At 41.5% G+C, this 14497-nt stretch overlaps 1 protein-coding gene across 1 annotated transcript in view; it reads left to right on the top strand.

Moving 5' to 3' along the window:
- The first annotated feature begins 5258 nt into the window (after nucleotides 1-5258).
- Nucleotides 5259-14497, top strand: part of LOC107558797 (protein NLRC3-like) — a 30282-nt gene continuing 21043 nt past the window's right edge. The window contains exons 1-2 of the mRNA XM_016242486.1: nucleotides 5259-5572; nucleotides 5892-6002. Of these exons, the coding sequence (XP_016097972.1) occupies nucleotides 5394-5572; nucleotides 5892-6002 (290 nt within the window). The 5' untranslated portion in view covers nucleotides 5259-5393. The remainder of the gene's footprint in view (nucleotides 5573-5891; nucleotides 6003-14497) is intronic.

Here is a 14497-nt window from a genome sequence, read left to right as displayed (position 1 = left end):
TTAGAATGTCGTGGAAAAGTTCATTTATTTCAATAATGCAACTCAAATTCAATGCACACAGACTGAAGTAGTTTAAGTCTTTGGTTCTTTTAATTGTGATGATTTTGGCTCACATTTAACAAAAACCCACCAATTCACTATCTCAACAGAATACGGTGACATGCCAATCAGCTAATCAACTCAAAACACCTGCAAAGGTTTCCTGAGCCTTCAAAATGGTCTCTCAGTTTGGTTCACTAGGCTACACAATCATGGGGAAGACTGCTGATCTGACAGTTGTCCAGAAGACAATCCCTGACACCCTTCACAAGGAGGGTAAGCCACAAACATTCATTGCCAAAGAAGCTGGCTGTTCACAGAGTGCTGTATCCAAGCATGTTGACAGAAAGTTGAGTGGAAGGAAAAAGTGTGGAAGAAAAAGATGCACAACCAACCAAGAGAACCGCAGCCTTATGAGGATTGTCAAGCAAAATAGATTCAAGAATTTGAGTGAACTTCAACATGAATGGACTGAGGCTGGGGTCAAGGCATCAAGAGCCACCACACACAGACGTGTCAAGGAATTTGGCTACAATTGTTGTATTCCTCTTGTTAAGCCACGCCTGAACCACAGACAACGTCAGAGGCGTCTTACCTGGGCTAAGGAGAAGAACTGGACTGTTGCCCAGTGGTCCAAAGTCCTCCTACCAGCTTTTTGAATATGCTGATTTCATTTTCCAGCAGGATTTGGCACCTGCCCACACTGCCAAAAGCACCAGAAGTTGGTTAAATGACCATGGTGTTGGTGTGCTTGACTGGCCAGCAATCTCACCAGACCTGAACCCCATAGAGAATCTATAGTCAAGAGGAAAATGAGAAACAAGAGAGCAAAAAATGCAGATGAGCTGAAGGCCACTGTCAAAGAAACCTGGGCTTCCATACCACCTCAGCAGTGCCACAAACTAATCACCTCCATGCCACGCCGCATTGAGGCAGTAATTAAAGCAAAAGGAGCCCCTACCAAGTATTGAGTACATGTACAGTAAATGAACATACTTTCCAGAAGGCCAACAATTCACTAAAAATGTTTTTTTATTGGTCTTATGAAGTATTCTAATTTGTTGAGATAGTGAATTGGTGGGTTTTTGTTAAATGTGAGCCAAAATCATCACAATTAAAAGAACCAAAGACTTAAACTACTTCAGTCTGTGTGCACTGAATTTATTTAATACATGAGTTTCACAATTTGAGTTGAATTACTGAAATAAATGAACTTTTCCACGACATTCTAATTTATTGAGATGCACCTGTATATACTGTTTTGAGATAATTGTTTTGACCAATGCTGTATAGCTATATTTTGTGGTGTGTTCATTGTCAAACACCAAAATTTGTTTATTTTTAATGACTAAGTATGCCATTATTTTATATGAAAAGGTTAATTGTCTTTAATAGATAAAATATTTTAGTTTGTTTTATATACATATAGGAGCCACTGAAGTGGATTGCCAGGTGCCGCCAGACAGTTGTAGATTGAACCCATTCTGTCCATTCCTTTGGAGTAAATAAAGACAAATTACACAATGCATTAATGAAACAAGACATTACTTAATTTGTACTAGACGTGTGAAATGAATGTGTAAAACAAAACAAAACAAAACAAAACAGTAGATTTACAAAAACTGAGAAGGCCAAAAAAGAGTTAGGTTGTGCCCCACTCTTACCTAATGTTATTGTAGTTAAAGTCAAATATATATATATATATATATATATATATATATACAGTGGTGTGAAAACGTTTTGTATATTGATTTTTTTCTGAAGTCACTGTTATTTGGTGCTTAAAAAAACCCCCATAAAATCTGGTTTATTGTGGTACAATGAAATATATAGTTCTTGGAAATCTTACATATTAATGGAAAAATTCTATCTTACTTTTTCACACCACTGTATATATATATTGATTTTTTTCTGAAGTCACTGTTATTTGGTGCTTAAAAAACCCCCCATAAAATCTGGTTTATTGTGGTACAATGAAATATATAGTTCTTGGAAATCTTACATATTAATGGAAAAATTCTATCTTATTTAATCCTCCATATGATAGTTGATGTGGTTGAGTTAATTTTGAATCATTAAACAATATATCAAAACAAAAATGGTTTGTATAGGCTAGTACTACCTGCAGAGTTCATTTCCAGTACTGCTCCAGCACACATGTCTGTAATTATCAAGAGCTCCTGAAGATCGTAATGAGCTGGCTCAGTTGTGTTTGATCAGGCTTGGAGCTGAACTTTGCAGGAAAGTAGATCTTCAGGAACAGGATCAGGCACCCCTGCTATAGGGTCGTGGGAGTGCTGGATGATTATTGATGTATAGCAAAGTAAATGAGCAGGTCAGAGGTTAGGGGAACGTTCAACAAACCCAAAAATAATTTTCTCTTTTTTTGTTATGAGAACTTTCCTGGCTAACCAAAAAAAAAGGTGCTCTATATGATTTTTACTTTCATAGAATCATCAAAAACTATAGGTGGATTAACTGTATGGACAATCGGGCAAGTGTCAAGGGGCACCACGTCCAGGGGGCAACACGCAAACATCTTCTCTGGTAAGACAAGCAATGCACTCACAAACACCTTTCTAATTATGGTCTGGTATCAGCGAACACGCAATCACACATACACGCATACAGCATAAGCATAATCGTGGGGGAGTGGAGTTTGTTTCGGTCCGAGATGCGGATTGCTGAGCTCTCGTGTGACATCTAGTGGTTACAACATCATATAGCACCTTTAAAAATGCAGATGAGCACGTTCTGGGAACCAAGAATGGTGTCCCCACGACACAATGACGCCAATGAACATTAATATATTGTGTCATGTTTATCAAAATAAAATAAATATACTATAAAACTATAGATTCACTCGGTATTTAAGTAACATGGCTTATCTTGAACTTTTTAATTTACAGGCAGCGGTGCATTAAGTACATCAGTGAAATGTGTTTCTGGTTGTCACATGTAGAATTCAAATGTCTGTTCATTTGACAAATGTTACATCTAATCCACCCTGACTGCACTAAAGAAAGCACCGTGCGAGTGCTGGGAAGCAAAAGGTGTCCGACTTGACTACTCCATTTTCAGCTCCTCCCCTGACTCAACTAGCATATCTCCCAGATCGGTAAGGCGAGCCGAAACCAAAGTTGCACGCACCTGTGGGTGGGGTGAGTACTTGACAAACGTCGGGATTTATGTGGGTGAAGCAATTTTCTGAATGCCTGCTGACCAAACTCAGACTAAAACAGAAAGATGTTTAATTCAACATGTTGATGAAAAGACACAGAAGAAGCTGATCATATAATTTCATGGTAAGTTCAGTATTAACAGATCACTTGGCTGATATTATCTCAGCAAAAATACCTACAGTGAAACAATTTATACAGTGGAAATGTGATATTCTGCCAAATCTTCATGGGTAAACACAGAACTAAGATACAGATGTGTTGGCATTTGGCATATCTATGCAAGCCTGCGTGGGAAATTTACATATCTATACATATAGGCTATTATCTTTGTTACTGTAGCTATTTCCCTGTTCTAGCTTGTGCTATTCGATGTCTGCAAACTTTGTATTACAGGCACTTCTTGTGTTTATTTGTCTCTTTATGATGAATCTCTTGTTGTATTCCTCATTTGTAAGTCACTTTGGATAAAAGCATCTGTTTAATGATTACATGTAAATGTGTTTCCTAATTCTAGATTTCCTCATTCTAAAAGTGAACTGGTTTTAGCTGGTCTTTGTACCATATTTCTCGTTTGCTCTCTCATGTGTTTATTCTTGACCTTCCTCTTAATTTCGCAGAGGATAATAAGTGTGAGTCATATTAGCATGATGACTCATCCTTAGGCATGTGACGGTAAAAAATGTTCATGTTGTGATAATTGCTTAAGCTTTTATCACGGTATACAATATTGAAATAAGTTGCAAAAAGTGTTGTTATAATACAGTGTAACAGGTTCAATAACTTTTCGTATAACAAAAAGAACTGAACATTTAAATCCAATAAAGAAATACACAAAAATGTATAAAATAAACAAATGCTTCAAACAGATTAAAGTGAAAAAATATATAAAGAACAATAGCTATCACTTTACAATATGGTCTCATTAGTTAACCTTAGTTAATTCATTAACATTAACAATAGCTACATTTGTTACAGAAGTTATTATTCTTTGTTAAAAAATACAATGTTGGCTAGGGTACATGAAATACATGTACAATTTTTGATTTTAATAACGTGTTATTAAATGTTGACATTAACTAAGATTAATAAATGCTTTAGAATAATTTTTCATTGGCAGTTTATTTTAACTAACAAACAAATGTAATCTAGGGCATGTTGTAGTCCAGATAAAAATGTAAAAAGTTTGAGAATTTTTTTTTTTAACTTGGCTTATTAAGTCTAAGTGTTCAGTGCTGTGATGAACACCATTGCAAATACAAAAATCTGAATGGCTGTTTAAATAATTTCAAAAACAGAAAGTAGCGCAGCTGCGTTGGTTACGGCTGCATTAGACGACGAGGTAGTCGCGGTAGACGACAGTCTCAGTGAATGTGCGTCTCTTTCACTCGTTCCGCCTGCGCTTCTCATCCGTGTTGGACTTGTTTACATCAAAGTGCGCATGCGTCTTTGACGCAGCATACAGCGGTGTTTTGTATTTTAACTAATTGAGGCAAAAATTATTCTTAAAATACATTCAAAAAACGAAACAATATTTGTAATAAATCATTATTCACGGTATTTTGAAATGCTCACGGTAACAATATCGTGCATGTTCATTATCGTGATATATCATATTACTGAATACCGTCACATGTCTATCACATCTTATATAAAAAGAAAAATCCAGTTTTAAGATTTTTGTCACGGTTATCTACAGTGTAGGAGCGAGGAGCGCGGAGACGTAGGAGTTGCAGGAAAACAGTCTTTAATAAACAAACCAAGTGGTAACACAGGGCAGGCAGGAACACACACGTAGAACTTGTATAGACAAACAATACCGGACAGAAAACACGGGACAGACAACACTATAAATACAGGGCTAAACGAGGGGAATAGACAAGATACACCTGAACCAAATTAATGTAATCAAACGAGGGAGAAACTGGGTCACAGGGAGACCATGGGGAGCAAAACACACACACAGAAAGTCCAGGCGTGTGACAATTTTAATTTTTTTAAATTGTATTTATATATTTATTATTATTATTTTTTTTTTTTGCTCTTCCTTAAACGGTACAAGGAAAAAGATAAGCAACATATTTTGGTTATAATATTTAGTTATAGTATATGCCACAAAGACATTATTCATGCACACCAAAATGTTATCAGTTTTTATAAATATGATATTTATTAATGTCACTTGCAGTCCTGAAATCTATCTCTAAAATGAGTGTTGATAAGGAGAGCTGTAAGGGGGATGTTCAGTACCAGAGAGCACCATGTCAGGAGCCCAGCTGTGTGTCTATGAAGAGTGAGAACTCAATGTATCAAGCCCATGAATTCAGGAATGAAGCAGTGACCTCTGACACCAGGTGAGACGTTGTCAGTACTGGAAACAAGAAACCAAACAATAGTAACAGCAGATTGTCTTCTTCAGCATGCAGTCCCTGAATAACCTTTGCTAATTATATCATCAGAATGAGACAGACAGCAGCATCTCCAGTATCCAGCTGTCTCTATGAAGAGTAATGACTCCATTGTTCAGCCTCTAAATCTCTGTAATGGAACAGTGATTTCTAACACCAGGTGCAATGTTGTTAGTGTCTGAAACTAAAGTGAATTATAATAATATTGCAGATCATTTTCTTACGCATGCAGTCCCTGAATCTTCTTTGCTAGTTATATCAACAGAATGAGACAGACAGCAGCATCTCCAGTATCCAGCTGTGTGTCTATGAAGAGTAATGACTCCATTGTTCAGCCTCCTAATCTCAGTAATGGAACAGTGACATCTAACCCTGTGTGAGTATAAACACAGTAAAAGCTGATTAAATGTTCTGGATTCATGGTTTATGTTTAAAAGAATTGTGTTTAAAACGGTAACTTAATCTGATGTTTCAGTTCATGTTTCCTATACCATGTGTGTAACATTTTAAAACATAAAAGTACAAACTGAAAATTCACTGTGAATTTTCAAAATCACAAAAGTATTAGCTGACAAACAGAATTTTATTTTATGCAATGCAATGCATATGAATGTAGCAAAATTCAATGGGAATTTGAAAATGTTCTCCATGGCATTTGTTGTTAACAACCTCACCTATCAATTATTGCATCAAGGCGGGTGTTGAATTTCGTTCCCATAAAACCACTTAGTATTACTGTTATAAGATCTGTTACTGTACATCAAATTAGGACGTGTGACCGAAAGTGACATATTATCTTTTATTCAGTTTGATGTGAGAATCTCATTCAGCAAGGAAGGGAAGAAAATACAATTAGTACAATGAAAAGTAAAGCACTAAGACAGATAGGTGTGCCTACAGTGTAATCCTCAATTTATAAACATGTAAAATGACTAATGACAGTAAATGTGATGGAAACTCATAATTCATTTCTTTAGGGTAATATTATTGCACAAATGCTGCAGATTACAAACTACGAATTGTTTTAAATGATCGGAAATCAAATATATTGTACTTGTCACCTATTTAAACTTTACTTTACATGAAAACGAACTCTGAGGTTTTTCCTTCTTTTGTAACACTTATTTCAGAATTTGGCAGAATGTGCATCTTTTTCACCCAATGCTTTTTGACAAGGCTGTAAAAAACCCAACAGCAAAACCAAATTAGAAGTAAAAAGTAAAAAATTAAGAGTTTGGTTTTACTATTTATAGGTATGTGTTTGAGTAAAATGAACATTTTTGTTTTATTCTATAAACTACTGACAACATTTCTTCCAAATTCAAAATAAACATATTGCCATTTAGAGCATTTATTTGCAAAAAATGACAACTGGTCAAAATAACAAAAAAGATGCCTTTTTCAGACGACAAATAATGGAAAGAAAACAAGTTCATATTGATTTTTAAACAACACAATATGTTTTAACTTAGGAAGAGTTCAGAAATCAATATTTGGTGGAATAACCCTGATTTTCAATCACAGCTTTCATGTGTCTTGGCATGCTCTCCACCAGTCTTTCACATTGCTGTTGGGTGACTTTATGCCACTCCTGGTGCACAAATTCAAGCTAGTTTGATGGCTTTTGACCATCTATCTACCTTTTGATCACATTCCAGAGGTTTTCAATGGGGTTCAGGTCTGGGGATTGGACTGGCCATGGCAGGATCTTGATCTGGTGCTCCTCCGTCTACACCTTGATTGACCTGGCTGTGTAGCACAGAGCATTGTCCTGCTGGAAAAACCAGTCCACAGATTTGGGGAACATTGTCAGAGGAGGAGGAAGCAAGTTTTCCTCCAGCACAACCTTGAACATGACTTGATTCATGCACCCTTCACAAAGACGAATGTGCCCGATTCCAGACTTGTTGAAGCACCCCCAGATCATCACAGATCCTCCACCAAATTTCACAGTGGGTGTGAGACACTGTGGCTTGTAGGCCTTTTCCAGATCTCAGTCTAGCCATTAGAGGACCAGGTGTTGGGCAAAGCTGAAAATTGGACTCATCAGAGAAGGTCCAATCCTTATGGTCTTTTGCAAACCTCAGCCTGGCTCTTCTTTGCTTCTCATTGATGAATGTCTTTTTTCTAGCTTTGCCCTACCCCTAGGAGCCTGTTTCAAACGTTCCACGCCGTGCACTTCACCCCAGCTGCTGTTTGCTATTTTTTTTCTTAGGTCACTTGATGTCATCCTACAGTTGTTGAGTGACATTCAAATGAGTTGGTGGTCATCCCAGTCAGTGGAGAGTCGTTTTTGCCCTCTGCCGGTCTGTTGCTTTTTTGTTCCCAATGTCTGCAGGTTGAACTTGTTCTTATTGTAGTAAATCAGCTCAAAAGGGAAATATTTATGACTAATTATAACTGGTTATGATTAATAATAAATATTTAGATTAGATCTTAGAATTAACTGTAGCAGAATCAATATTACAGTTATTTGATCTGTCCGTCCACCGAGCAGACAATATAATAATTTATCAATTCAAGGAAAGTAGCTTTCCTTCTGTATGCAGTGCTAGCAGTAATAGCAAGGGTTCAAACATTCAGTGACTTCGAATTGTGAGCAGCAAACAGAGGCAATCGATTGTGAATATAAGGGATTTAATAAATGAAACTATATCTAACATATAACTAAGCAAAACACATATATACAGAATGAAGCAAAGTAAGGAAAAGAGAGAGAAAAGTAAAAGAATGGCAGTATTTCACATTAATTAACCACAACTGTACTTGTGTTACTTAGCTGTAGTACCAGACCCTGTCGCCCACCTCCAGTTCTTTGTGTGACGCCTTCTGGTCGTAGTATGCATTCTGGCCTTCTGCACTCTTTTGGAGTCGTTGTTGGGCAAAAGCAAATGTGGTTCTCAAATGCTGGTGTAGTTCATCAAGGTATTGTTGAGTGGTGTAGGCGGTGACAAGGTTGGAGTCTCCTGGCTGGTACAGAAGGTGCAAGGGCAATGTCATTTGCCGGCCTGTCATTAGTTCGAAGGGTGGCACACCTGTTGACTCATGTGGAGTTGCTCTGATGGCCATGAGCACCAGGGGAAGTTTCACATCCCAGTCCTTTTGGTTATCAGACACATATTTTCTTAGCCTGCTGACCACCGTCTGATTCGTCCGTTCCACTTGGCCCGAAGAAATTGGATGGTGACTGATGTGCAGTTGTGCTTGTACTCCCAGGAGTTTCCAAATCTGCTGCATGATCTCAGCTGTGAAATGGGTGCCTCTGTCTGAGTTGACTCTCAGCGGCAGCCAGAACCTGGAGAAGATGTGATTCAACAGGAGGTATGCTGTAGTTTGAGCAGTGTCATTGGGTGCTGGGAGGCATTCTACCCACTACCCACCATAACTCGCCGTGGATTGCACCTGCTTTGGCTAGGGCATCCGTTTGGTCGTTGAGTTCCTTGTCTGGACCAGGTTGCTTTGAGTGTCCTTTCACTTTCTTCCAATAGACGATCATATCATGTTCACATGTGATGTCGATGATTGTGGACCCAGCTTGAAGTGTTGTGGTGGGCAAGGTCGATCATTTAGCCAGAGAACACCAGCACCTGCCTTTAGGATGCCCTTGTGGTTGTAGGAACATCCATCGACGTAGGCTGTGGGCATTCCTTGGCAGACATTCTCGTCAAAATACCTGTGGCAGGTAGGTGGCGGTAGTTGGGGCCTTTCGGCTTCTACGATCTCCGTCGGTGTGTCATCGGAGCAGCTTTGGCAGACTGCCAGGCCGTTTCCCAGCACTGACTTGTGATTTTGAGCATATCGTGCTTCTACGTTGCGTTTCAGCTCATTCATGGCATTTTGCTGTTTGTCTGTCCAGACGAAGGGGCAGTCCTTTTTCAGAAGGGCAGTGAGAGGGCGTGCAATGTCCGAATAGTTCTCAATTAACTGCCTTGAATAGTTGCACATGCCTAGAAAACTTCGGAGTTCTGAGACATTGGCAGGTGGTTTAATGTTCTGAATGGCCTGGATGCGGTTGGTTTGTGGCTCAATACCTCATGGTCCGATGAGTAGGCCCACGTAGTTGACCTTGGTTTTGCACCATTGTCCTTTGTGGAGGGCAATCTTGGCGCTGGCGGCGGTCAGTTGGTGCAGGACGTGGTCAATTTCTTTCAGGTGATCAGTCACCGTCGTGTGTTTCATCAGAAGGTCGTCAACATGGATTAAGTTCCCTCTTACCCTGGCATCCGGGCATGCTTTGTTGAGGAAGATGTTAAATTCGGCTGGTGAGTTGGCATAGCCGAATGGGCACCTGGTGAAGGTGTACTGCCGATTGCCAAAGGTGAAAGCCAGCTTGTGTTGGTCATCTGGATGCACTGGTATAGTCCAAAATCCTGAGGCCACATCAAGAGTGGAGAAGATTGTGGCTTCTCTGATTCTTGGTATCTCCTGTTCCAGTTGGGTCATAGGCCATCGTGACAATGGCACCTGTTGGTTCAGTTTCCTATAGGCGATGGTTGGCCGCCACTTGCCGTTTGATTTGAGGACAGGCCAGATGGGCGCAGAGTAGGTGCTGTTACACGAACGAATGACACCCTTCTCAAGCATAGAGTTGATGATCTCCTGTATGGGTTCGTATGATTCAAGGGGGATCTTGTATTGCTTGACACAAGTGGGTGGAGCTTTTGGATGCGTTGGGACACGCACAACATGGAGGTTAGTGAGGCCACAATCTAAAGAGTCCTTGGCAAATGATTCCTTGTATTTGTAACTACTGGCATGACTGAGGTTATGGTGATGATCTTGAAGGGTGCTGTTAACACTGTGTGGCCTGAGCTTTCTTCTGGAATCATTGGATCTGAGATGGGTCCAATTATTGGTAGAATTAGTTCAAAGTCATGAAAGTCATAGCTCACTAGCCAACCCAGACGGTACGCCTTAGGCACTCTGACATCCGTTGCCATGCAGTTATTGAACAAGATGTAGGTTGCCCGAGATGTTACTTCAACGAGGGGTGTGGCTTCCAAAGTGAGGCCCAGTTCCCCACATTCGGGTGAAGGTTGGAAGAAGCCTAGGGTGTGACTGAGAGTTTGGCCGCTTCGCAGGTTGAGTCGAACAGCGACCCCTTTGGTGTAAGCTGGTACTACAGTCTCTTTCTCATTGATTAGCGTGCAGGCCTCAGGGATGGTTTGGCCTGACAGGAGGTTCTCATGGTTGACAGGAACTGTGGGTGACTGTGAGGTCATTGGAGCCCATATCACTTCATTGATCATGTCCACGTGAGCCCTGAGGCGAATCAGAATGTCCGCTCCGATGTAGACATCATGCGGTGCGTCTGTAAGGACCAGGAAGTAATGGGTTAGACACCTGTCATTCCACCTCAAGTTCAGGGCACAGGTGCCCTTGGCAGTCACCATAGCTGATGGGCAGGGATTCAAGGGGAATCGTGTATGCTTGTTAGCAAAAGGAATGTTCGTTGTGTGCTGTTTGAGAGCATTGAACTGTGAGAGGCTGATGGCTGAATTGTCTGCCCACAGTGCTAGTATGGGGTCTGGTGTTTTACATCATTCAGTTGTAAGCCCCTCTTAACCTGGGGACCGTATGTGTCAGAGTCTTTGGCTACCTGGAAAGTGCAGAGCAGCGACCTTGAACCTTACTCTTGGGCCGAGACGTTCCCGCGGCTGGCGGCCAGATTTTCCGCGACCTTTGTGACCTGGCAGTCTGTCTGGGGTGGTCTTGGTGACTGAGGAGGCAGAGGTTCTTGCACTTGAGCCCAGATTTTCAGTTGTTTAAAATCTAACAATGGCTCAAAGCGGTCTAGCAGGTCCAGGGTGCACAAAGTTCATAGGGCCGATGGTCAGGTGAATTGGAGCTACCTGTTCAAGTTGGACCTCATTTTGGCTGTAGGATTGCACATTCAGCACACACCTCTGATACTTAAGAGTTTGATTCTGTCTCTTGGCTTCACTTTGAAGTCTGTCAAAAAGTTGGCATGACATTAAAGTGAGGTCAGCTCTAGTGTCCACCAGGGCCTCCAGTCTCACCTCATATTCCAATGTGATGGCCAGGTAGAGTTTTTTGGCCACCCCCCTTTCGATTAGGTTCCCTAGGAGTCTCGGCACTGGGGCTTGTGTGGTGACTGGCAAGCAGTCAGAGCTGGTCTTGTGTGGCTCGTCTAGGGGGGGGAGCACCAAAACCGCGCTTTCTGGTCCTGGCTGGAGATGTGTTGCGGGATGTTGGCTGGTTCTGGTGGTTCCGCAGTCAGCTGAGGTGGTTGAGTGATGTCACCACTTGGTGATGGGATATCTGGTTCTGTGGTTAACAGTGGATTAGCTTGGGAAGTTCATTTTGAGGGGATTCTGAGTGGGCGTTGGGGTCAGAGCTAATGCTTAGTCATAACTGATCTGACTCATTCCTTTTCTCTCCCTTATGGTGCTTTTCTTGGAAGAGTTCCTTTAAAAGTCTCATGATCTCTGCTGATTCAGATGTAGCTTTCTGGTTCTGTTCTGTGGATGGTTTATATTTGGGCTTGTCCAGGGCCTGTTGAGAGGGGTTCTGCTGCTGGCAGTCCGAGCTCGGTGCTTGTGTCTGTGAGTGTCAGTTCCCCTTGGGCCGTCTCTTGGCTTCCCATTTGGCTCCACCCCTTCGGTTGAGGGGTGGTTGTGACCTGTCCCAGGATCTCTCGGGGCGCTCATATTGGTGCTTAGGACGGGCACCACCATGGCCATGCTGCTCTCTGCTGAAAGTGGGCGTGAAAGTGGGAATGTTTCTAGCCAGCTTATCCAATTCTTTAGGTGACACGCCGTGACTGGAAGACAGCCTTTGAAAAGGCTCCCACCCCCTTGCTGCTGCTGGGGGTTCTGGGATGCTAGCAGGTGATGTCTTGAGCAGTGGGCTCTCACCCCCCTTTCGAACTGGGAATCCTTGACTAGGAGGTATCAATCTGCTGGTTAGGGGAAATTCTGTGGTGTGCATTTCCCTTTCAGAGTCACTCTGCAGTCTATATGCATATTTAACCCTCTGAGGTCGACTAACGCGGATACGCGTATTGAGGCATCTTCTCCTGATAACACCGAAAATAATTTAAATTACACTTTCAGTTTTGATCTTACAGATAAGAGCAATACATCAATCAAATCTGTAAATGGTCTACTTTTATTTGTATACACACATAATAACAACAGAACTTTGTGCATTTATAAAATAAAGAAAACAAACAGGGTGTGCTGTCTGCCGCCTTGGTCTGCGTAATCTTTATTTAGAAACGCGTCATTAAAATGAACTGTAACTCAGCAAATACTCAACAAAGAGACATGAGAGATATATCTATAGAAAGCTTGACATGTCTACTTTTAAACTAAGCAAATATTATCGAAAGCAAATATTCTGAGATAAAGTAATCCATATGAAACCAACGCGATGTCCAGTCTTTCACGTCTCCCTTCATTATCTGTAATGCGACCACGCCCACGCGCTGAGCGCTATAGATTTTATAATCATCCACGTGAAGTGCGCCACGTGTAAACGCCCACATCACAGCAAACAAAGCAGCAAGACCTCAAGTTTTACTGTTCGCGTTGCACTGAGAGGAATAAGACAGAATTCACCTCAAGAAGCTGGATTACCTCAGGAAAAAACATGAGTAAGTCTTTTTTATTAACCTACTTGTATTAGTTTTCACATAACTTGTACACATTTTACTAGTTAGACTTTCTCCAAACTATAATTCCTGACTAAATGTATAATCAAGTGAAACATTACGAAGTTTCATTCACAGCATCTAAATGTCACGATGCCAGGATGTTTTTATGTTCTATAACAGACAGAAATATGATATAAAAGTAATATGAGTTAGTGACTTTAAAATTTTAGTTTTTCCACTAAGCACACATAAACGTTGTTTTCTCAAAAACACAATCACATACATACTGTTGCGACACACCAGAAGGGTTTGGATCCATTTACAGTTTATTAAGAATCGTCAGACAATACAGGGTCAAATACCGGCAAGGCAGAACAGTAGAGACAAGGCAGCGGCAGAATCGTGAACCAGGCGAGAGATCGGGGCAGGCAGCTAGAGAACAGAGTCCGGGTGAAACAATCCAAGTCGGGGCAGGCAGATAACAATCAGAGAAACAGGAAACAGTCCAAGATCAAAGCACAGAAAACAAAACACGGGTATAATGCTCGGAAATGACAGCCGGGGCAAATCAAGACTTCGCAAGGAGTTCGTGAAATGGTGTGGCTTAAATGTGTGTGTGTGTGTGTGTGTGTAAATGAGATGCAGGTGGGATTGTGTAATCAGGCCCAGGTAAGAGGGATGATGGGAAATGGAGTCCGAATGGAAGATCGCTAATACTCTGGGGACAGTTCCCTCTGGTGGTGCGGAGGAGGCGGTACGGGAGCCTGGAGCTTCAGCGCTGCTGCTTCCTGTTCCATGCGGGAGATGCTTGCTTCTCCCAGCTTTGCCTGAGCGAGGAGGTTATGGGCGAGGGGCCCGATGATCTTGGTGAGATCTTTGTGGCTGTAGTCCTATGTCGGATCATGTGACATCAGGGCACTCAGGTTGTCGTCGAGCTGTTCGGCTCAGGTGCTGCAGGCCGCCGGCTGCTTCAGACAGGAGGGTACCAGTTATGGGACTCTTATCGATCCCAGTGGGCATCAGGGCTGGATGATCGAGACATGGTGGCTCACTGGTGAAGAGAGAGAGGGAGAGAGGGACAGCACAAAAAGGCCAATGCAAGTCCTCACAGCGTTAGCAGGCTGCAATTATAGTAATTATATGTTCTATGCACGGTCTGTTTGATGAGTACAAACAGTTTGCGGAGTGTAGACCAGACACCTGTTATCTCGGTCGCAAATGGCGAGGTGTGTCTAATTGTTGTGGGGGGCGGC

The sequence above is a fragment of the Sinocyclocheilus grahami genome, unplaced genomic scaffold (assembly GCF_001515645.1).
Source record: "Sinocyclocheilus grahami isolate Dianchi unplaced genomic scaffold, SAMN03320097.WGS_v1.1 scaffold660.1, whole genome shotgun sequence".
In the NCBI taxonomy this organism is placed as follows: domain Eukaryota; kingdom Metazoa; phylum Chordata; class Actinopteri; order Cypriniformes; family Cyprinidae; genus Sinocyclocheilus; species Sinocyclocheilus grahami.
This window is presented reverse-complemented; position numbering and strand designations above follow the sequence as displayed.